This window comes from Pararge aegeria, chromosome 7 (genome assembly GCF_905163445.1).
Source record: "Pararge aegeria chromosome 7, ilParAegt1.1, whole genome shotgun sequence".
NCBI lineage: Eukaryota > Metazoa > Arthropoda > Insecta > Lepidoptera > Nymphalidae > Pararge > Pararge aegeria.
The window spans coordinates 5,336,713-5,363,121 of record NC_053186.1 but is presented as its reverse complement, the minus strand read 5'-3'; the positions used below and the strand labels follow the sequence as shown (position 1 = coordinate 5,363,121).

At 33.9% G+C, this 26,409-nt stretch overlaps 1 protein-coding gene across 1 annotated transcript; it reads right to left on the bottom strand.

Moving 5' to 3' along the window:
- Positions 1-2,375: 2,375 nt before the first annotated feature.
- Positions 2,376-26,075, bottom strand: LOC120625303 (segmentation protein even-skipped-like). The gene is made up of 4 exons (XM_039892326.1): positions 25,730-26,075; positions 10,427-10,490; positions 9,872-10,004; positions 2,376-2,696 (listed from the first exon to the last, which is right to left on the bottom strand). The coding sequence occupies exons 1-4, from the start codon at positions 26,073-26,075 to the stop codon at positions 2,376-2,378; spliced, it is 864 nt and encodes a 287-aa protein (XP_039748260.1).
- Positions 26,076-26,409: the final 334 nt, after the last annotated feature.

Genomic DNA, 26,409 nt, shown 5'->3' with positions numbered 1-26,409 from the left:
CTAATAAGCAAACTTTAGAGTGCATTACAGCTTCTCAATTGAGAGGTCAGTAGCATTAGGGGCGCAGTTGCGTGTGTTTGTGTACTCTAAGTACACTTTATAGAAGTAGGTAAGTACTTAACTATCTTTAGCAATAATCAAGTTTTTCATCAGATTGATCTAAACGTACGTAGATACAGAGCAACTTTAATCACAACAGGAAGGTGGTTGGTAACGTTGTAATGAAACAACCAAACTGTATATAACTTCATAATTGTCTTTTATATCCAATATTTTACAATATTCTTACACTAAAATGACATTTAAAATGATAAAACATTTAATTCTATGAACACTTAATAATATTTAATATACATTTTATTTTACAAAAAGGATGATCTAAGGAAGGATGCTTTTTAAATTAAAATTGTATCCCCATATTTTTTTACAAATATTTCATTTTGTGATAATTTTGACGCAATTTTAATTTTAAAAAGCTTTTTAAATGTTTCCACTACGTACCTACAATATTTTTTATAATAATTTTGTGTGGTTTTTTAGTTCAATAGACAAAATGAAGAAACCGATGGTCAAAATTTACATGAATGAATTCAATATAAGTTTTAACCACTTTCATAGGCTGGTTTCCCATCGATTGTTTATAAGTAAATCCAACAGTTTAATAATATTGCACTAATATTAAATTAATATATTTTTACGATACTTTGGTTTTATACAAAAGATGGCTTAAAAGGATTGAAATTAACTTTACATTCTGAAATTTTAAAATTAACTTTTATATGAGTTTGACAAATAAATATAAAGCATATTTGATATTCTGCCAAATTCAAGACGAGATTGATCCCAGATTAGGTTTGGTACTCAAGCACTTAATCATAGATTGCTCGATACCGATACTTGAGAACCAGTTTTAGCTCGATGTTAGTTCATTACTATGGACCTTAGGTTCACGGATTGGTAGGTATAATAAAATTTGGCAACAGAATTAAGAAATACAGGACTCACATTCAACCGTTATTGCATGTAGTGCATCGTGTCCAAAAACTGTGAAAACGCCCCGCACAAGTATAATTTAACATCCTAGGAATGATGCTAGCTTACAAAGCTTTCCTGTTTTCCTTATTTTAAGTAAAGGTTAAGAACATTAGAGGTAAAATAATTACTGTCAACTGTTTAATGGAATAAAGTATTTAATTTTTGAAGTAACCGCCCTGTTCGAGAAACAAATCTGAAGTGGAGTGGTTTTTGATGCTTCAATATTAGTCGTGTACACAGTTTCTGTATGTTCCTAATTCTGTGGAATTGGCAAAGTTTTCGGAAACAAATAGATTTCATCAATTTATTTTATCGATAATTTAATGTGATTAATAAAACCAAGGAGTTTTCGTGTCATAAATTTGAAACCTCTTCGTAAAGGTGCAGTAAAATAGGAAGTAAACTTAAAAATAATTTAAATTTGTACAAAATGGAATGAATAACATTTACAGTTGTCTTTTTTTCATTACAATAATATAAAATAACTGATCTATTTGGTAGTTATATCTAAATATTCTACATCGGTTTAACTGGATTTATTTTATCTACATTAATAATATATTTTTTTAAATAAATAATCTATATGATAAAACTTATGTACATACATACATCTACACACATAAATACGTAAGCATACATACTTATGCTTAGTTATTTCAATGCATTTAAAGCTCTATTTACAATTAGCTTGTGAGAGCGTTTCTAAGAGCACCAATGTGTGGTGCAAATTATTTGATTATTCGTAGGTACCTTCTAACTCACTGACTACTTTTGTTTGAATTTATTGAGATTCGAGCCTATATATATTCCATTAAAAATGAATCAACAAAAAAATGTTGGCTGAGCTTTATGGCATGCTTAGGTTCGAATTTTTAAATCGTTAAATAACTTTAGGCATAGATAATAGAATCGACAGATTTCATGGACAAAAATAGACACAATGCCGTAATCAATAATTATTATGTAGCTGAAAAATTGGTAATAATTATAAAACTGGAATCCATTGATGTATGGAATGTAATCCATACGTATTTTATTTTTCATGTAAGCTTTAGTATTTATTGGTTTATTTTTTACCCCTTTAGATAATTTTCCTGAGGAATAAATTTGACAGATTGCGTTAATTTTGTAAAAATGAATATTCATTATTTTGCAATTTACTATCTGCCCTTAAAAGATTAAAAGATTAATAAAATCTTCGATACTGTATCTACCTTCAAATTCATAATTAATATGTTTATCTATGATTTTTTTTCTAATAGCTTCTTTTTTTTTTATAAAATTATCTAAGTAAGATCTGTAGTCTGTGTCTACTATAGACTATGAACTAAACTCTAAAATTATTTGTCAACATTAATATTAAAGTTTTGGTATGTTGGCCGTATTGAGTCAGCGTTAACCGGTGATGGAGGAGTCGGTGGGATATAGGGGTATCTAGGGTAAGGAGGATAGGGGTAAGGGTATCCGGAGGGTAATAGCTGAGGGTTGTGGAACGGGGGTAAGAGTGCAGGCGAGGGGTAGCCATAGGGTAACCCAACTGAGGAAGCAGCAGCTTGTAGGATTGATGCGGCGAATGCTGGGTCACTGTAGACCGCTGCGTAGGGCCAAGCTACGGCGATCCTTTGCCTCTTGTCTTTCATTCTACGGTTTTGGAACCATACCTGTGAACAACGGGAATATAATGTTAGTGATATAATTGCTATCCATACTAATATTATAATGTAGGTATGCGTCTTGTTTTGTTTATTTGTATATAGAGATTAACATAGAATACTTTTTATCCAGGAAGAGTATCTAGCAAACATTTACGCAGGGTAATAAAAAACCGATCTTCATAAAGTTTTGTATACAGATAGCTTGCGTTTAAATATAAAATTCCATGCCACTGGAAAAAAGCCGCACAAGCCAGTGTAATTTGGAAGTTTCTTCAAAAGATCTAAGTATGTGCAGTGGACAGTGACCCATTGGTTGATGATGATGATGACGTTAAAATGTATATTATATCCCAAGTATTAATTTCAATAGTTCACTGAAGATAGTCGACCAACATTGCATTCAAGTCATGGTTAAAAGTATTAAGTATTAAGAAAGGATGAAATAGTTAGGGATGAGACAAAACTAAAAACTGTGGATGTGAAAAGGTACGAGTACACATTGTCAGTTTATAATAATTGCTATCGGCTGAACAGTGTTAAGTTTTATTGTGCTTTCAAATGTTTTCCCGCGAAATTATTGACCAAAATTTTCAAATTGAATTTATAAATATATGAAAAGTAATTACTACTAAAGAAAAACTGCCATATTGTGATGATTTAGGAATCCTACTTAAATGTAAGGCGTAAGTTAAATCCAAATGCACATGTGGAAGTTTAAAAAATCCGAACTGACGCAACGGCGGTAGAGCAGCCGTGTAAAATGCTAATTAAATAAAATAAATTAATAAAACGGAAAACGAGTCGAACGTGACACTATAAAGGAACCAATAAAAATACACAGATATCGGCGTAAACGTTGTATCAGTGACAGAGAGGACAAAGTGAATATACAGTCTATGATCCATCATTTAAAGTTTTGGTATGTTGGCTGTATTGAGTCAGCGTTAACCGGTGACGGAGGAGTCGGTGGGATATATGGGTATCTAGGGTAAGGGTACCCGGAGGGTAATAGCTGAGGGTTGTGGAACGACGGAAAGAGTGCAGGCGAGGGGAAACCAGAGATATCTGCGTAAACGTTGTATCAGAGACAGAGGGGACGGGACAAAGCGAATATACAGGCCATGATCCATCATCCTCAGTCTATTTATGTCCCGATGCTGGGCACAAGACCACAAGCAAGTCTGATAAGGGAAGAGAAACTAAGAGTTTTGAGCCTCCACGCTGTTCCAATATGAGTTGGCGGAGCGTTATATCTCTCATAGTATACAACTAAAGTTGTTTGTTTTAGTTCTTCACGCAGCAACTTAGCAACGGATGAACGTGACTTGGTTGCTTTTACTTACGAGTATATGCTACTTTTTAAACTCATTAGCCGCTCTAAAACTTAAACTCTTAAGTAGAGCCTCTTTGATTCAACATAAAATACCATCAAGAGCGGAATAAGGCCAACAAATAAACTGGTCTCAATAAATACCTAATGCGTTATCACCCGGGTTTATTTCAATAATCATTCCGACATTTATAACTGAGTAGTTCACACACCTCCGCTAATTAATTACGTGTATATCTATATTTTTAATGATGTTCATGTAAAAAGTTGTAGAGATATTTTGCGTAATATTTTGGTAGCTTTTATATTGAGTAGAGTTTTATTATTTTGGCCTCCTTGTTTTAATCTTTGTCTATGGTGAATATTTGACGTTGTACAGTAATAACTTTATACGTATAAAAGCTGTAAAAGCGATGAACCTTGATTTCTAAGTTTTTCTTCAAACGAACATCGATATTAAGTTTATAAATACGAATGTGTGTCTGTTTGTTTGTTCGTGACATGTTTTAACACATGTTGTTAAGGCTCGGGTTCACAGTTGCCGATCTTGGCCAAACTTTGCAGCTATAGCTTGCATCCTGGAGACGAACAAAGGATAATTTTTATCGGGGAAAACCTAACGATTCCTAAGGAACTTTTAAAAAAACTACATAAACCCGGGCGGGTTTATGTAGTTTTTTTATGTTGCTCGTAAATGATATAATTAGTACAATACTCTTAGTGGTATTTTTTTAGTATTAGTATATTTAGTATCTATGTTATTTTTGTTACCACTAAAGTTGTCTTTAGGAGTTCTCTTCGAGAGAGGACCGCCGTCGTTTTATTATTTTGCACTGACGTACGTATAAGAAATTTCTTGTTAGACAGTGTTATTTTGTTTCAATTTTATTCTATAGTTTCGTACAACTTTTTTCCAAATTACATTTGGTCTAATATAAAGACTGATATCTCAAAAATAACGTAACACATTAATTAATGTAAAGATTCTAGGAAACATCAAATTCATCGGTTGAGACTTTAAAAAATTTGCTAAGTACCTCTACCTATTATGATTTTGAAATAAGTAAAACACACAGCTCGCCAAGAGAAACCATTAAAACAGTCATCTCAAAATCATTAAAACAGTGATAGATAGCCGCTTCCAAAGAACAAAGACAAACAAAGTTTCCTTTTAGGGTCTTAAAACACCTTTTCAGCGCAAACTTAGCGAAATGACGTGTTAATTGGCGGGAATTCTGAATACAGGATGGCGAATTTGAAGTTGCATCATAGACAAATAATTTCTTTCTACAGTTGTATGCAATGGTATACTATATTATGCCAAACTACTATACAGCTTTTATAGATATTAACGTATGTTTTACATGCAAATTCGCGCAAAAACATTCTCATATACATAAATATATGAGTATATTGTTCTTCGTATCAAAATAATTATAGTGTTTATTCCGAAAACCTATTTCTAAAGGGACCTTAGCGTATATCAATTAATCTTTTCCCTTACTCGTTATTATTTTTAAATTAGTTTTATTACGAAGACGTGACAAAATTAACGACACTTACCCTTTGTTTTAAAACAATAATAAAATATTCAATAATTTAAATGTTACGTTTTAGGTCTACCTATATTTATTTGGCTGTAACTTTATATGGTAATGATATGTAACAGTAATTTTGCAAGGTGGGTAAATAGTTAAATTTCTGATAACTATAACTTAATAAGTTCTATTTTGACGAATGTTCTAATAATTCTTATTTAATTAATGATTTGTTTACAAGAAATAATTAAATTTATATTTGATTCATAATCAATGTTCATGAAATTGTGCTGGTGGATTTTGATTCTTAGAAACGGTTGCATTTTCAATAACCTTCAGTCTTGTATGAGACTCAGGTATATTATAGTCATTTTAGTCATATTATCCAAGAAATCTCAAAAGTTCCTGAAACAGTTAAATTTCTGCTGTGAAAAATATAAAAGCTTCAATTGGCTCGATTTGGTTCAGCACTTGACTCTAATACGTGAAAAAAATTATTAATATTAGATCTCAAATAGCAAAAGTAGCGCAAAACGTTGGTTAAAAATGTTGTTCAAACGTATGGTATAGTTATAATAATAAAACAGTTGCTAGACAATAAAACTTTCTTAAACTCATAATTAATTGTAAACTTCACTACATAAAGGTACGTCACTAATTAAATCTTACTAACCAATTATCATCTAAAATCCTATGATGATTTTTTATTATGATGTGCTCGAAAAGAATGAAAATGATGGAGAGTTTCGTTTGTTGTGTTTTAAAACCCCCAATAAAGCCCACAATAATAAACAAACACACGAAAAATCCGAGTTTACATCATCAAATGGTAGCCGCGCGGTTTTATTTAATAGTTTTTAATTGGTATAATCGCACCATAAAACAGATGCCCGGCCATAGACAAGCGATGAAGTCTTTTCATATACTCGCCCACTAATGACAGCCGTTTTTGGGGTTCCGAGGTGGTGATGCAGAGAACGCAAAACTAGTAACTCAATAAACATAAATGTTATTCTTAGTTAAAAAACTTAGATATAGTTATCGAAGTTTTTTTAACCAAGAATAACATTTATGCTAATTGAGTTACTTGTTACACAAAACAACCGCTATTAAAATTGAGATATCACAAATTTCGGTCTCATATGAAGAACCTTGCCTTAAGCCGTAGTAGGCTCAAAAAAATCGGCAGGACTTTCTGAAAATCACATATCCCACCCGGTTACCACAACAGTTACACACAGGCCGAAAAAATATGTGCGGAATCCTCAAGGAATTTTGTAGAAACCACTTAACAATTTTTAAGTAAGAGCGTTCGTTCTTTTCGGTATTAATGTTCATTAGCATCGCGCAGCTACTGAATAATTCGGTCGGTTTCTTTTATTAATGCACATCAACAAATTAGCGTGTATGTAAAATTCGAATGAGCCATAAACAAGTTGTTTTTTTTATTTTTTAAGCTGTTCGTTTTCTTTTTTTTAACCCGAAGTGATAATTGACATTATGACTGGACAGCCAGTGTTTGTAAAGAATTTGAATTTAAATTGGCGTGCGGTATTTTAAATGTGGAATTAATTACCTACGTTTATACTACCTTGAGATTTGAAGAACATCCTCTGCTTTTTTTGTTCTATTAATATATATTTTACCGTTTTAAAATGAAGATAATATTATAAATATTTAAGGTCTTTATTTGAGAATGTTATTCATCGTTTATAGTTATTATTACAGCATGTTCATAGATTATTAATATCTTTCGTTTGTATACCTCACGTTTATACTTCTTTCTATGCAAAATTTACCCAAATAAAAAGGAGATATACCTACCTACTCCTTTATGGACAACCGTACATTACTAAACAGTTAGTAGCACATACAGTCCATAGTAAATAATATCCATTATTTTATAGAATTCAATCATATATAATAAAGGTAGGTATTCGTAATCCCTTTAGAGTAGTCCGTCTTTTCCGTGTAGAGAGTATAATAGGTATGCTTGTTTAAAAAAAACATTAGTAGGTATATGGACGATACCGCTCGTTCCAAACAACTGAACGAGCTCAAATTGCTCTCGGCAACTCGTTTCATCGATTCACACGTTTGTAACATGATTCTGCGAATTAGCGGTTCGCCATAAAGCATAAAGCGTTCGCGATGGAAATTATTGTGTATCTAATTGAGGCATCATACCACTTGGGTAGCACAAAGAGTTTATTTGTACGGCAAACAGGTAGCGCACTGAAAACATGATAGACTATAATTATACGAATCGTAAATAGGCTATGATACCTAAAACCCAGTTTCTAAGAGGCTGATCAACTCAACGGTTAACAGAAATAGCTGTTAAAGTTGACTAACTTCAGTAAATCAATATCTTTTGTTATTAAATATGCGATTTTGTATGAAGCCGGATTTATAAATCTCTCAAAATACGATTTTCGGAGTCAGTGCAAACTATTCAATTAAACTTGTGAATTTTGAGACCACACTCTGAAGCTATCGTTATGAAAGCTTTTGTGCCTACCTAATTCATGCTTTAAATACCTATAGTTCAGATTTATATATGAAGTATATAAATATGAAGTATAGTGAAAATTAATAAACTAAAGTAAGAACACTACTAAACTATACTAACCTGAACTTAATCTCCAGAAATGCTGCTCGAATAATTAACGATGCTGAGCCTTAATTAATTATTTTATTTAAATATCGCCTACACACACTGTGAAGAGTGTGTGCACTCCGCGACGTAGACAGTACATATCGCTAGATTTTTTCAAGTGTCGACTTTAAAGTCACAAACCGCGATTGTGCTGCAAAACCGAGTTGAAGGAGACAAACGTTTAATTTTGATCGGTATTCAAGAACGCCCATCATCTGTAAAGCTCGGGCACACGAAGACAGATCGTGCCGTAGTGAAAGCTCAGGTCCTGGTTTCCAGCGGTAAATATCAGTGAACATGTCAAGTTGCCGTAATTGGATATTGAAGCCAAGGCAACGATGGTTATTATCTACCGACGAAAAGAGTTTATATTTGCGCAGCTAATGAGCATAGTTTGTTTGCCCAAAAACTATCACAGATACTATAACGCGTAGGAAGCATTTATGTACGAGTATGTTCACTGTCAAATAAAGTTGTGTAACAATTTTCGTAATTTATAACCGATTCCACTTCGCGTTCAGTGTTTTAGCACAGTTTCAAGAAGAAATACAGTAGTTCGACGCCATTCATATTGTGGGAAATGCCGACAACGCCAATTAAGCAATTTATAGGATCCTTATTACTGAGTAAGGGGCTTCCAGTAAGTTACGCAGCTTAATCTTGTACAACGATTATACAAAGATATCTAAAGTGAGGCGAGGGATCACTGGTTGTTATTCAGTCAAATCTTACTGTCAAATCAAATGTCAATGCACGGTCATCGTGCCCCCGAATTGTGCTATTTAAATGTTTTGGCACCAATAAGTCGTTGTTATTTTGTTTGTTCAACGATCAAGGGCACATACTTTGGTATTCAAAATAATTTTAATACTTACGATTGATCGACCACAAAGACAAAATTGCAATAGCAAAGTTGGGGCCCAGTCCGTACGCAGTCATATAATAAGTCTTTGGTTTTCGCGCTAATTTTATTACTTCATACATCACGGGTCACCCACGTCGTGGACCGAATGAGGCCGACCTCTGTTCAATTACAACGGACACCCTAACAGAGAGCCTTTTCGTAACGTTCCGATTGACAACTTTCCGATAACTTCGAAGGGTAAAATGAGCAGGATGGCCTTTGTCGAGCTCCCTGACGCAGTGGTGAGCGAGAACTTATAAGTGGGAGTTCCCAGGCAGAGGCAGAGGCAATTCGGGCAGTTTATAATCTCTGAATTTTCTCTAGTACTCTAGTCTAGTGGGATACTTCAGCCGTGGCTAGTTAACATCCTACCAGAAAAGATGTGCCGCCAAACGATTTAGCGTTCTGGTATTGGCATAATGACGCGTAGAAAGGTTTAATATAGGTACCAGCTGACAGGTATGACAGCTACCTTTTAGTGGGTTAAAGAAATACATTTTCGTGTATCCAATCCATGATCCCAGTGGGCTTCAACGATATCTTAATCTTTAGATAATGAAATAAAGGAAGGCAAAATTGGCTATCAAAATTTGGCTCTCGATTTATTTGTTCCAAATTATTATTTGCCACTTGATATAAGTTATTCATCCTTACAAATATACTTATGTCTTTAGATCTCGAAAATAATTTTAAAGCATCAAGGCCTACTACTATGCCTTTTAAAAGATCATGAACAATTTTGTTTTTTACCTTAATAGTGGACTCAGGCAACTGTAACTGTGCAGCCAGCTCGCACCTCCTCGGTCTCGAGACGTAGTTTTCCTTCATGAATTCCTTTTCCAAACGCGCTAGCTGTTCCCTTGTGAAAGCGGTGCGGTACCTTCTGAAAGAGAAAATTTACTTTAAATCTTCCCTATAATATATAAATAAAATTGCGTGTCTGCAATATTGATATTACCGCCTCCTTAATGACATCATTATTTGGATATAGAATGACTTAAATTTATTGTATAATTTATAATTTAATTTTCTGTCAATTCTAATCATAAAAAAGTTGAGGCTAATCTTTCGAATACCTGTTGTGATGAGACTTTTACAAGCATTTGATAATTAGTATATAAGAGAAAGCAATTGGAATTTTTTTATGCCGTGCAAAAAATATCCTGTGAAATGATCTGCTCCACAGCGTAAATATATCGGGCACGGGCCACTGAGGCCAGCGACCGAGTGAACAGTGTGAAATAATGTAGGTAGATCGAACTGAATTACCAAATGTAAGAAGTTTATACTCCGATCGATTATTACCTTATATTGGGATCCGGCGCTGAATTTGAAGTATTGATTTGTTCAGACTGTGGACTGAGGGATTCTGCGAACAAAAAAAGAGGAGAATTAAAAACTTATTACTTTTACTGAACGGTTTAAAATATAGCGTGTACTGGGTATTAAAAAAAAAAAGGTATTATACAAACAATCACACCCCAGGATCTCAAGATCTCGCAGTAAAACATGCAAGCTACTCAATCAACGTGCTCAGTTTTTAAAAGATTATTAATTACTCCTACCGGTTACCCGCGAATACTTTGTTTCGCGTTTTAAAAAAATACCGTGATTTAGGCGCGAAAAGGTAACAGACCAAGATTTTTACCGCGTGGATTAAATATTAATTAAAAATAAACAAATTATAGGTAATCCGACTATGAGCATCTTCAGTCCAATAATTAAAGTTATCTGTAGGAAGGCATGGTTCTAAAGGGTTATAAGTAGTACTTGAAGCGGCGTGTCTTTAATATTTAAGCATCGCTTATCTTAATTACTGTTTTGTCTAGACATCAGCTACTGGCACTTGGCTCAAAGAACACCGCTTAAATCCTTCTTAAACCCAAATAACTTATAACTAATTTAATGATTAAGATTTTAAATTGTACAGGTAGTCATAACGGGTATGGAAATTATGTAAGGAATGTACAACGCAACTGCTTCTGTTGGGTTTTGAGCTGGTGGTGCAGGTGCAACTTTGTAGTACTCATCATATTGTATTAATTTTTCTTAAAAGTACATACGAACCGTGGTAAATACCTAACAATATACTCGCTATCATAGTAATAGCCCAACAAAGTTGTGGAAAACTTGCACAGCTCAATAAGAAATTTAAAAATGAAATCACCGGAAGTTAAACAGAGCATCTTAATCGAGCCGCCACGCCATTACGCTAATACACCATGGACAAACGTCAACTTCAAACGTGACTTGAAAGCGTTTTCAACGGACAAAGTCAATAAGTTGCCGCCCTTTTAAAATTTAGAACCACTTCAGCGACTAATCAGATCTGTAAAGTCGGCATTTTGGTGCAACTTTTTTTTAAATTGAGTCAGCAAAGGATTGTAAGCTTTCGGTTCCTTTGTGGTCAGTGTTTATAAGCAAAAGAAAGATACTCATATGAACACATAAAGGGGCATGGGAAAATATTTAATTAGACAATAGCTTATTTGTGTTTGTTTTGTGTTAATGTACTGCTTTTGAAGCGCTGGGTGTGCAATTAACACCTCTGGCTTGAGGCTTCTGGTTTCCGAACCTAAGCGTACAATTTTATGATAAGTCAATCTTGGATCGGGTACCTAATTAGTTTTAACTTTATTTGGAACTTTTGAATAAGTAAGTAAATAGTTATACCTATATTTTCTGACATATATTAAAACTAGCTTAATTAACTAAGCTTAATAAATATAAAAAGCTAATTTCTAACATAATATAGCTAATTTAAAAACTTTTAACTAATAAGGAGTGTACACCAGCGTCATAGAACATCAAAGAGGTAGGTAGTCCAATATGTAAAAACAGGTTAGCAAAATCTAAATGAACATAATTATAGAATATTTATTGCCTGTTCAAAGTGCTGTACGTTTTTTTTTGAATCCCTGGTGGCGTCTTAACCACTTGACTGGTTCCCATGCTGGGTGGCGACAGATCACTTAAAAACCAATTTGCAATAGTCTAGCCGGTAGCTTCCTTTCATTCAATAGTTTGTTGTAACACGACATGAGGCCTCTTTTCTTTGCCGCCGGGCAGCAGCTGTGTTGTTGGCGTGTGTCTTTAAAAAAAGAATGTCATAGACGGTTTTTAAAGCTTCCTGACTTATGTTTGTATGGTCTTTGGTTTCCTGAATTAGCTTCCGCTCTGTTTTGGAACGGAAGATATTTTTGTAACAGACGATATGTATATTTTAATTGGTGCTCTTTATTTTGAACTCTGGGTTTTTTGAGTAAGTATAATGTCGGCTTAAGCTTTGGTTTTTTACCGCATTTACGAAGTAGGCTGTCCTTTTCAGTAAATGATTTCGAAATCGTGTCGGTCAGTCATTGTTTCGAAAGAAACGCTAATTAAAAATACAAATACATTGTGCAGGCACGTAGTCATGAAATTGACGTAAAGATGGTGACACACAGTGTTACAAAATAAATATACCCAGTGGGTGGTGTGGTCTGTTTTGCGATAACGCGTTAATAAACTATTGTTTTAATAATCAACGGTTTAGGCCAATAACTAATGAGAGATTCATAATGACACATTCGATTATTAAATTACTGCATCAATTTTTTTGAATCTGAAATGATGATTTAAAAAAACCCTTTCTTCCTGTTTACCAATGGTATTTTCAATTAAGTCATGGGTCTACTACAAGGCTTGAGTTTTTTTAGGTAGGTAGATGATACACAAGCTTTCCTAGCTACTTGTGCGATTTAACAATGGAAAATTGCTTTGAAAGCAGCCTACAAAATAAATAAGTGACAAGACGACTTCTTTGTATTAGTTGTACAAAATATTTCCACCTTGACAATTAGAAAATTATGAAATTTATGCAAAGAATCAAATAATTTTTGACACACACCAGCCGACTATTGTGCTAAGAATTTATTTTATGACTTGAAATAAAACAAATAGTAGCTAGTATATTAACAAATGCATCATACATATATATTTATAGTTTTTTGCCTTTATTATCACTGCTCTGAACACTTAAATTGATCCACTAATGTACTAAACATTACCAGAGACTTTGTTATTATTTCATAAGAGGAAAAAAAACGAAATATAAAAAAAAAAAATATAATATAAAAAACGAACGTCAACGTCAACGTCAAGAATTTTTTTTTAAAAATTTCTGCAAATTTATTATTTAATTTAAATATTTTAAAACGATACAAAAATCATAGAAGAGTTTTGTAATACCGTCGAATTTCATAGAAGATCTTTATTAAAACATTGGATTACGTACGAGTATCAATATAGTTATATATTACATTTCACAGCCAAGGCGATATTAGGAGTAATTAGATTTAACCGAGATCAAATTTTCAATTTGTAATCAAGTGATTCCGGAGTTTTGTTTATTACCTTGCCAATCCAGTAAATTCCCAGTCAGCAGTAAGGAGAACTGGATCCGAAGGCGTGTACAATTTTATCAATCTGCGCGGATTTTGTGTGTTTGTGATTGTTGTGAAATTTGTTAGTGATTTTTTTTACTATTATTTGTATTTTTAGTAGGTATAATATATATTATTTTGTTACCGAGGCGCCATGCGAACTGTCCCAGATTGAGTTAGTTGCCGGGGTAATATGCCACTTGCTCTCCCTTCAGCTAACCTGGGCACTATGTTAGACCACACCACTCTATCGGTGGTGATTGGTCTTAGGCTTGGCGCCTCTATAATTCAGCCTCATCGATGCCACTGCGGTGACAGCGTTGACACCTACGGTCACCATGGACTCTCCTGTTCAAGAAGTGCTGGTCGCTTCTCTCGCCATAGCACCATCAACGACATCATCCGACGTTCTCTAGCTACCGCTCACGTATCAGCTGTATTAGAACCTATTGGTTTGGCGCGGAGCGATAGCAAGAGACCTGATGGTATGACGCTCATACCTTGGAGGCTTGGAAGGTCACTTCTGTGGGATGCAACTTGTGATGATACCCTAGCTGCATCACACATCCAGGCCACTTCGTCAATGGTAGGTGCGGCTGCTTCCAGTGCCGAGCAGGCCAAGAGGCGTAAATATGAAAACCTGGATAGCAGCTTCATTTTTGTGCCTTTTGGAGTAGACATTGGGACCGTGGGGTCCGGAGGCAAGAGCCCTTTTCAAAGAATTATCGAAAAGGGTTATCGAGTCTACCGGTGATCCTAGAGCGGGCAGTTACCTTGGCCAACGAATTAGTTTGGCCATCCAAAGGGGCAATGCTGCCAGCATCTTAGGAACTGTGCCTCGCTGCGGTGGTTTCGAGGACGTTTTAGATTTTATTTAGTTTTTAAATAGTTTATTTTAGGTTATAGTTATATATTAATAAAAATTATATTTTAGAGTACAAATAAAAGTCTTCATAAGAGGTTATAACATTTTTTTTACATTAAGATAATAAATATTAATATTTACCTACTTAATCTAACTAATATCTTGTATCTCGTAACTATTTGATTAATAAATAAAGTAGTTAATTTTTGTACCAAAAATAGAAGTCAATAAGTCTTCTAACAGAAATATTTACAAAACTATATCTTATAATCATCTTCCACTTACTACTTAGTATTTGTTATTCAACTCATAATATGTTATTTACACTTTTAAAGACAATTGCCTAGCAACCTTTGAACAAATACGAATTCTACCTCTCACTCCTTTTATTCTACCAAGTTTCAGTTATGGGCGCCTTTTGTGCATTCGCGCACATAATAAAGAACAAAACATGGCTGTAAAAATAAAGTCAATTTAACCACATTAACCGATTCCGATAAATCATTCGCCCCGAATCGATTACCTTAAGCGTTAAACAGTTAATTAATAGTGGCACCGACCAATTTGCGAACCAAATAGCCCTTGTAATAGCCGGAAACCGATCGCTATATATTAACCATTCGGAATTATCGAGAATTGCCACAGACACCCCCTCGTGCGCGCCACGCGTCCCTAATTGTATCGCTATTGTGACCTATTGCTTATTGTCTATGGAAGCGTGTCATAGACAATGTTTATCGGACTGATCGATTTAGGTGAATCCATGGAACTGTGTGCCGCTAATTTTAATTGTGAATGGTATCATTGTCATAATATCCTTGACAAATAATTAACGTGTTATTAAAATGTTTATTGAAACGTGACGTAAATAATGTTCATAGAATCTATGGAATGAAAGTCTGTCTAAATTGTGTGGCTTATTTTAAATTAGAGAAATATTAGAATGTCCTTCATTAAAAGACTTTAATCATTACTTTGAGTAATTCAACAACACTTACTTGATTACCTGACATGGGAGCGTTACCTACTAGTTTAAATATTAAAGCAAGTTGATATATTGAAAATACCCAAAATTCTGGTAGTGTTAATGATTTGAAATGGCATTAGTGTTAATGAGTCGAATTTGCTGCCAAGGTAACTATCTAACTCCCATACAATAAGAAATATGTATCTACCAACGTAATACACCTACGAAACTTTTTAAAAAGTTACAATGAAGATAAGATTTTAGAATGACGACAATTTGGTTTAAATTTTTCAGAAATTTAAATGACCTATATGAATGACCAAGATGAAGAGAATAATAAAAATATATGAATGACCAAGTGCTAATCATCAGTTTACCTACTACAAAAAACATAATTCACTAAAGATAAAAATCGAATATTCTTTTCTGATTCAAAAATATTAATAAAAACATCATAAAGTACAAAGACAATTGTTGTTTAAAAGAAAATTAATAACACAAAATTAGCACCCTCCCAAAAGAATTAAAACAATAAAACGTTGAATCGAAGCAAAACATTTGCTAAGCAATTATCCAATGTACAGCCAATTACACGGTGTCATCCCTCGGCACGCTCCCCTCGCCCCTAAACCAATTCAGATAATAAAATCCGTATCTACTAGTCGGCAGCGATGTTATGAAGATAAATATCTCCACAGGGAGTTGGATGCAATAAAAACACAATCAGTTTAAGCCCAATTGACAAGACATACTGGCTTTTATGCCCCCCTGGTCACGAGTTCAGCATAGTTAGGCAAGTTGCAGTTTGGTTCCTACGTCGTCTTACTAGTTTCTCGTTTGTCTAGTGGTTGGTCGTATGCTCCACTACGATGACCTGGGTTTGATTCCCGGTTCGGGTCTAAAATCGTTAAATATCTTGATTTGCTGGTATAAAATTGTAAGTATGACCCAGTTCATCCCTCGGCCTCGGCGGAGCAGCGTGCCCGGAAATCCTCAAAAAGTTATTCATTCTCAGTGTTTCTAGGGCTAACACACCTAATGTTTCTAGGGCTAACTCACCTAATGGGCTATCAAACAGTGAGTATCAGGATAGTATATAGTGTGATCTAGGTATTACTCGGTCACTCGTGGGACAATTGCTACATGTATGCTGATTAATCATTTAAGCAATATAAATAGCGTGAACAATTAGAGCTTACAGTGACCAATATATTCTTCGGCAACCCTAAGCATGTAACGTGTAATTAAAAATGGCGTCAACTGTCAAATTGTGGCGGGAGCACAGCACACCCGCGATTTTCTTTTGACCATAGACAATTTGATTTGGACAATTAACTTTTGTTAAGTAATCTGGACAGCTGCGAATTTTGGGTTGTTAGATAAGTCAATTTGGGATATATTACTGACTTTATTGTAAGTTTGTTAATTGTAGGCAATTAAGCAGGATTAGAAATAAGGTTTAAATGGAACAGATGTATTAGAATTTGGTATTGAAATAAATAATGTAAGTTGTTAAATTGCAGACTTTTAATTGCTTAGCCTTCAAGATTACTTAGAGGAGTGCCTATAATATTACCACAATTTAATTGCCTTTTTTTATCTGTAGCTACCTTTATAATATATATTAGTTTCTGTATTTAAGATGAGTATAAGGGTGGCCATATCTAACGGTAAAATAAATTAACCTTCCATTAATATAACAAAAGGTAATATTCGAGTCGGCAATTCACAAAGTGTTGTAAAAATGATAATCCTAATTGTTTTATGGGATGGCCAGGGGGCTAGGGTTGTCAACTTTTTAAAGATTATAATTAATATATCACTTTTAGTTCAAACCGTATTTGTAATAACAATATGATCTTCACAAAACTTTTATTTGCTCTCATCTTTGGCCACTTATACGGCATATTTTACTTAAGTCGAGCTTTAAAATGTCGTGCTGTCTTAAGAGGACGAATTTTGATAAAAAGTAGAGCACCATTTGAAATTATATTTCTATAGGTACCAAACTGCAAATTTTCGAAATTAACGAATCAATGATTCTGATTTTACTAAGAAACAAGATTTAATTTTATTTAATATTTGGTTCATTTAGACTTTTTAACTACTGAAGTTAATGCGTGATGTCAGATGTGTGCAATGTTAAACATATACCATAATGCTAAACATCGGAAATTATGTAATCTATTACTTCCAACTTCAACTGAAAGGATTATCATTGTATTCCTATTAATCATAAAAATATACAACTTAAATCTAAACTTATTTAAAAATATAAATACAAATTATTTTTGTCCCCTACCAATACCATTTCATTTTTCTCTTCTATATTAAAGTTAAATGTATTAAATGGTACGGATAGGTGAAAACCCTATTTTTCACATAGGTTGAAAACATCATTTGTTGAATCATATTCCATCGTTATCTTAACGAAATAAAGTGTAAAATTGAATGAAACTAAATAATTTTCGCCTTGCTTAAAGTGGTGGTTTTACCTACCTGTGTTTGTTTACATTTTATGATCCATTTTTATAGCTTTGACGGCTTTTAGCAAAAGATAGTTTGTTGTTTGTAACAATTAGTGAAAACTGACTATACAGTTAGATGCTAATGGTGTAATGATGGATTATTTCAATGTTTAAGAGTCCCGAATGAGATAAAAGGGACATTTTTGTTATTCCTTTTCAAAAATAGGATATCTACCTATCTATTCTAAATGTACCTGTTTCACATACTTGAGAGATCAGCCGTTACTTTGAATTAAATTATGATACACCTATCGAGAATAATTAGTAAAAATTATATAAATATTATTTTTATCGAATTAGACTGAACTTCGTAGTTATGTTTAAAAATATCTGCAATTTTAAAGTGTAGGTACCTACCTAAGAGTAGGTAGGTACACAATTTAAATAAATAAAAATAAATGGTGTACTGATTTTTTTTTATCTTTACCATGCTACACAGACTACAAAGCTTAAGCATTATCAGGTCTGAAATGACCACCCACTAGTAGTTGAGGCGTCTTCTGACTCTTCCGAATCCCGACTCCAATGCCGGCCGCTCGTCTCATAACATTCCCTAAACTTGTCCTTATGACTGGGACGATCAAATAATGACCGACATCACAAGGAGGCCACTTGAATATGGGTACAGCTTCTGCACAGCATGTTCCCAGCACTGGTTTACCGATTTCTAACGTCACCCGGATGTGGCTTTCATACACGGTCAGGGGAGCATATGGAAAAAGCGCTAGTCCCGCAATACCCAAATTACCCGACGTCACCCTATATATCTAAATTTTAAAGCAAGAAGATATCAATATCATCATAATAGACGTGGTGTAAGATTAAACTAAACATACTCGTAGGTTACTATTTACAAAGTTAAAATGAAAATACGATCGAGGTCCGAGTCTCACATTCAGATGCCTCATTTTAGGGTTCTGCCGATGCCATCGAGTCCTGCGAGTCAACTTCTGGCGAGCTTCGCGTTATGCCCTCGTGTCGCCGTTACACCCTTATTCTGATTATCAGCTGCAGCCGATATAATAAGAACAGGTATTGACTCAACAAGTTAAATCACACGATTGTTTAAAAATATTGCATTGCTATTTTGACTATCAAGATTCGAACCTCACTACAAATGACACAAATGCGACAGTTTCTGCATGAAAGAACGACAAAGTATCAAATTCACTTACGTAAGTATTTAAAATATTATACCTAGAAGGTTTTTCGGGATAAGTATCGGTAACTGTACCTACCTGTCCTGGTTATTATTCCAATACATTAGGTGATAACTTTGCACCAAATTTCACTAAAATACATTCAGCTATTTTAGAACAAAGGGCTGGTACTTAATAGAATTATATATTGGCCTATATTAGGAGCCATGTATTTTCCGGTATAAAAAGTCCAATAAACCAAGTAAACAAATTCTTTAAAAAAAAAAATGGGTTGACTCATTGCTCTGTGGTTGTATAGTCAATTCAAATAACAAACACAAAAATTAAAAATACTACATATAAAACAGTAAATGGCCGTACCATTAAGTTTAGGTGATGATGGTGGCGTATTGTGGGCATAACTATCATTATATTCATATGATTTCGTCATTAAATCTGCTGATAACTCACTTAGTCTGTCCACCGAATAATTAGTAACCATGGTAATTATTGGAAATAATAAAAAAACCATAGACAACAAAAAGTTAAAACGCTGGCTGGCTGCTAAAGCGCGCTGAAAAAGTAAACTGTCAATTTTTCGTGTCTATGTGAGATGGGAACGCCCTGTCGCTGAAACCCTACGCACACGGTTGCATTTGTTTGCAATTGTAACCCGTATTTTTAAGGTGATAAAGAGTTAAGGTGGCGCACGTCAGCTCGCGGTAAAGTCTACTAAAAATCCATAATGCGCCAGCCAATAACGCCGCTCGTTTCTCTCCCCACCAAATAGGGCGGGATCGAGATAATACACCCGTCCTTTTCACTCACGAGCTTTCCCGTTATTAGCTTCGTAAACGGCATAAAGCGATATAAAGCTTGCGGCATACTTGTCGGTTTTAAATTTTTATGGGCGCCTTTATTTGGTATAATGTTTGCTTTTAGTTTCTACCAATTTTGGATAATTTTTATTGCATAGTTGTAAGTAGAGTTTATTAGCGTGTCGGTGCCAAGGAATGCTTTCGTGATTATATGTTTGGGTTGGTGCACATGCTTCTTTGTATTTTGAACTGGTTTACGGGCAAACTATGTTAATACCTTTTAAATGGTGATTATTTAAATAAGACAAGTACGTAGGCTGAAATGGACGAGGAAAAATTCAAAAATATCTTTCCTTTTTCATGATATCTTCATACAAAAGGAGAAAGTTGTTCATAGCAGTTTTTGAAATATTTTTTTTTTTTTGAGTAAGTACTTTGAACATTCCAGTACGAAGGTACCGAGGTAGGTACATTATATTATTTCTTAGTACAGAAACAACATTATTTTTAAAAAGCTTGTATAATCAAAAACGTATGTTACGTACCTAACCGATATTTTCAGACCAACCGAATGTGCCGCTACCCTAACAATTTAATTCGGTTCATCTCATTTTAATCTCTCAGCATCATGGACCGTTATTACTCGGCCTCAGTTATTAATACGTTATAACACCTCGCTGATAAATTGTTTTATAGCACCTAGATATCTACCTATGTAAGTAAGCAATTGAATATCGTACGAAATATGGTTTTGATTTGGTTACAGATTTGATTTTGAAAATAAGTAATTGCTTGTCTTCATCGTTACGCTACACTAACTATGGATAGTGATCTGATTCTCCATAAATATTAATTAAAACGCTGGAAGCAATACAACTGTAGCGGTTATAAGTATTTATAAACATGGCGATTGTTCAACATTTATTTTACCCAGGATAGGTTCCGGTAGAATCAGGTAAAAATGATTTTTTTTCTACTCAGCATAATCTCCTACTGATTAACGAACAAATGTATGCTGAACTACGGTATTGATGATAAATTTGATTGATCGATTGGCAAAAATACACTGGTTGAAATCTTTGTCTCCCAAATAGAAGGCAGCGTAGATAAAACTAGTTGGTCTTACTAAGCAATCTTAAAAACATTAAAATGTAAGAGTCTGAAATATTCTAGTCATGGTTACCTACACCAAACACTACTTCGTAGAAAAGTAAAGGTTACATATGCGAATCTAATCTTCTATAGCTTGCAAGAAAAATTATTAGAGAATTTCTGGTGAGGTTTACCTATACCAAAAGTGGATTGGCCTTTAGAGTCTGAAAATTCTTAGTAAACAATTCCTTCGAAATATGGAAGTAATAAACCCCAAAATTAAAATGTAAAGACAGCAGCAATAAAAGAGAAATTTCAAACCATAAGTCTTTGTGTTATCAGCCACAATACACCACTCTATAATTGAGCAAAGGACTGTGTACCAACATGAATTTTTTGTTATGTATCTATTGTCTATAGCCGTATTGTTTTGGCGGCAATTTAGACAGATGACACGCTGTGACAAGATGGCGGGGATGCATTATTAATAACAATGTTTGTCGAAACAAATTGCTACTGGACGGTTGAAAGATGATTTGTATAAAATTAAAGCGTGAATTTCCGAAAAGCCCGTCATGCCTTTTCTACGTGTCCATGTCTAATTTTTGAGACGTCTGACCATCTTTTGAATTAATACTTGTGAATTGCAATAACAAATAATATGGGTCATGTTAGAAAACTCAGAGACAGCCCGTTATGATGTTGTATAATCGTAACGTTAACAAAGGAACTTTAGCAAAAACTCTTGAGTTTTCACTTGTAGTGTGTTGGTGAGAGTCTCACTTGAGGTAAGATTGTGTAAGAATTTTTATTCATTTGACATTTCATTAATAATATGTCATATGCCAAAGAGGTAAGTATTTAATTCGAATAGGTAGTATTTTGGGTGACACAGATGCTTTACGATATGCACCTTTAAACAATGCGTTAAAGCGATAGACAGCGCTTTGTTACCCAGATACAATTACGATCACTTTTCGATCAAAACTACTTGGAAACCCACCTAGGAACTAATTACTCGCAAAAACAAAATACGGAAAAAAAGTTAATTTAAATTTATGTTACAATGGCTGCCTTATCACTTTCAGTGGTTTCTGTCAGGCAAACATTAGGAGTTCACTTCAAATAAAAACTCTTTAAGTAAACACCTTATGGTTGCCGAACAGTCGCAATAGCCCAGCGATTTGATCTGTTAAATATAGGTAAACTACATTAGTGGTGCGCAAAGTACTCGCTATAGGACATAGGACATCCCTATCCCTACTAATATTATTAATGTCAATGTAAGTTTGTTTGTTACGCTTTCACGCAAAATCTACTTAACCGATCCTCATAAAACTTTGTACACATATTCTTGGGAGTGTTACAAGTAATATAGGATACTTTTTATTCCGACATTAAGCTCAGTTTCTGTTGAGGGGATGAAAGTGTTTGACGATTTTACACCATAACTCCGACAAATTATAACCGATTTAAATAATTAAAATTTTTGTACCATAGAGGTTATAATATGTGTTTAATTTTGCCCAAACTGTATGTAGATCTGATGAATGTGGTTGGAAATAGAGGATAGAACTTCTTAACGGACAGCAGCAAACCCCTCATTTAAGGCTTAGCGATACTGAATACTTTAATTTTTTTTAGAACTGCAACTAAATTGAATGCCACATCAAAAAACAAAATCAAACGCAGACGAAGTCGCGTGCAACAACTAGTACATAATAAACACGTATACCTATTTATTATTACGTTAGGTAAGTATAAGTTTCATCAATAAGATCTTTTTTTCTCACAATAGACATAATGACAGTAACAAAGAATTGCTAAAATATTGCATTTATCTATTAATACATTGAATCTACCTTTAATGAAAATCGAATTTTTATTTTATTAATTATTACTTTTATATTTATTGGTATTGGTATTAAGTGGGATTGGTATTTATTTTCAATAAATAAAACTTCAAAATCTAGCGACCATTTGCCGTGACAGGTGAAACACCGAATGACGTCACGTCTATATAAACATAATTTTGCACCGCTTGAACGTCGAAAATATCTGCTTTTTTTATTTCCGTATATCAATTTTTTTTCATTTCACCTTCATGTGTTTTGGTGAAAGTTCATTCAAAAAGTTTCATTACTTTTAAGCATTGGGTACATTAAGGTCTTTATTGAATGAATAGTTTAATTAAGTGCAAAACCTATGTCATAAGGCATGAAAAACTGTACGATTATTAACACCTTTCACAATCGCGCTACAGATTACTATAGTACCTAACCTAAAAACTAATGTGTATACTTCCAAACCTACTCATAATATAAATTCGGAAGTGCATATTGATGGCAGGGCCTATGTGCCCAAAGATAGCTCACATGCTGAAACGGAGATTACTTTTATTCCCGAAAAGCAACCGAAGAAACCAAACCTATCTTGATAAAATTTTGCATATATAAAACATGCGTCCTAGAGCACCACATTGGATTACAGGAAAATTAACGGAACTGGATACACCAACGTAAAATAATGTATATTAAAACCCCAGTCCTACCCTAAGTACTGATGTGTAGACTAATAATTGTAACGCAAAGGTTTGGTGTGGCGGTTCAATTTCATTTAAAAATCGGACTATTGTAGTACTATTATAGTACTACTTCTATCACCATTTTTCAAGAGAAATGTCATTTTTACAGATACAAAATGGGTTTTTAATTTCCGAAATAAGTTTTGAAATTTCCCTATACATAATTGTATATTGTTATCCACAGCAACAGAGGGTAGTTAACCTTAATTTATGATTATTTCATAGACTATTAATATAAATATTTATATTTGCAAATAGCTTGCTTGATCGAGTTTTATAATAGAGGGGTAGTATCTACCCCAATATCAATTCCACGCTTGTTATAGTGTGAATGTCTATTAGGGTTTATTTACAATCAGCTTCGGTTGTCTATGGATTAAGTAACTACAACAAAAATGTTAACACAATAAAAAATTAAGACTCTTTGTCACTTCCGGTTCAAATTGCAGATTTTTCTGTGGAAAAGCTGGCAAGTAACTCAGCAATTGTTCTTTTTAACAGAGATACTTTTGATAACAGCGGTTTTTTTTCTTAGACAGACTTTTGCATGTTGTTCAAAAACTAGAAAATATTTTTTTAAGTTTCCTTGACCTGCTGTAAAGACAAAAGAGGAACTTTACACGTAAATTAACATAAAGTAATATACAGGACATATAAATACGAAATACCTACCGCGCTATTTAGATTAATTTACGTATCGAATAATTAATCAAATTAGCTTATAATTAAATAACAATAGCTCTCACTTAAAACACCGAAATTTTACTTTCCTAAGCGTACCAATGCCTGAAAGTACACATTAGGCGTTTATGGCCAACAATAATCTAAATTGCAGTAAAAAGTCAGCGTCGGCTCTTTGCTCTTTGAAATCTTTTCTAAAGTTATATTAGCCTTCATTAAACAGTTTACCGCTATGTTTCTAAAAGTTCTGTAGATAGTTTAAAGCGGTATTTTGTTTTTATTGAACTAGGTAGAGTCGTAAGTATTCAATGCCTTTGAAGTTTTGAGTTAGCATAGGTAGGACTTTACGAAAAAATTGCATGTTACTTATAAAAAAAATCCATAGTTTATTTTTTTGTTAACCTTTTTATTTTTGAGTAACTGAGTCTTTGAGGCATAAACACAACAGTTAGTAGTACTTCACTTTTTAAATACAATACTTAACTCAATAAGATAAATAATACTTTTGGAAATGTAACAGACCTAACACGATATACCTAAGCTACTGCTTATGCATAAATATCTAAACAGAAGACAACTTTATTCCAGAACCGTTAAGGAAAATAAAAAAACCCCGATGAAAATAAGTACGTAATAAATAATAGTAGTTAATTATTTTGAGTAACAAAATAATCAATTGATGACAGTCTACTTACCTATACTTATCATGCACTTACTTAAATAAAACTTATAATAAAATGCGCTACAAACAGTAAAATGTCTGTTTGTCTTAAATAATTTAGTGTGAAAAAAAATTATGGCAACCGAGCGAAAAATGAGGATCCCCACTTGTATTTTATTTAGTGTCTATATTCATAATTAATATACTTTTATCAGAATAAGTACTATTTGTGTTGGGGCCCAGTAACACCGACGGAGTGCTGATCGCTTCAGTCTTCTAGGTCCGTCGGCCGTTTATTTGTTTAGAACAAATCTCAAACCTGTAGGTATAGGATCATATTCTTTTAAGGTAGTCTCGCTGTTAATTACTTCAACCATTAAAACTATCATGAAAACTTTCGATCAATAGCGAAGCTTTAAGAATCTAGCTTTACAAGAGTCCAGTTTTTGTTTTAATAGATGCAGCACAGTTAGTATTTTATTAATTGAAGATTAAAACAAACTGATCTATACTTAACCTTAAAATAAATCTAGCACCTGCCTAGAAGTGATGCGGTAGGTACGTAATTCTAAAATCTACATTTAAACTTGTCCATTGGTTTGAGCCCATCAAACCCTCATTAGAGCAGTGCGCTAGGTCCAAGTTCCTACTGTAATCACAATTTACTGATAATAACTGGAGCCGGCGGCTTAATGTGTTCTCCGAGGCTGCGGCATGTGGGCGGATCAGGTTTACCTATTTCCTAACTCCAGCTGGTACCTATTATTATAATGCATTCGCAGTTCTAGTTCACATGATAGGTAGGTGGCTAAAACTCAATCATATTATTATAATGATAGAAAAACTTACCGTGTGGTCTGTCGTCTGCTCCGTCGCTATCTACTTCACTTCGAACACTTCCCGGACTAGCTCTTTTTATGTCCTCGTTACCCTGATTTTCCGGATAACCGGTACCCATTCCGCGTTTATCGTACGACATGAAAAACGGAAAGTTCGGCACTCGATTCTGTTGGAAATAATACATTTTCCCATCTCTAACCTTCAAGTCTTCATCTTCTGAATGGTCGTTATTAAAATCCGTAATAGTATTTTCTATATCGATTTCGGGCGACCGTCGCTCGTTTAAACCGACTATTGATTCTATAGAGAAGTTCTTTGAAGGCATCTTTGTCATCTTGTTTATCTCCGACTCCATCACCAGCGATATTCTAATCGATTGCCCTTTATTTTAGTATATTTTTTTTAATCACTGCACGCACTGGCCACTAACACAATTCGAATTTGGAACGTCCGTATCTGACAGATCGCTGACGAGTTTTGTGGAGGTTCCACAGATTGGAAATAACCACGCCTTCTAGTGGGGGTGTACACTATACAAAAATAAACTACATACGAATTTTAACGTTAACTATAAAGACATAGAGTCCACTATCGAATACAAATATATTTGAAGCAGTTTTCATGAAAATAAGAGCGTGCTATACTGAGCTTTAAAATATATACCGTAAAGTTTATTTTCATGAATGTGA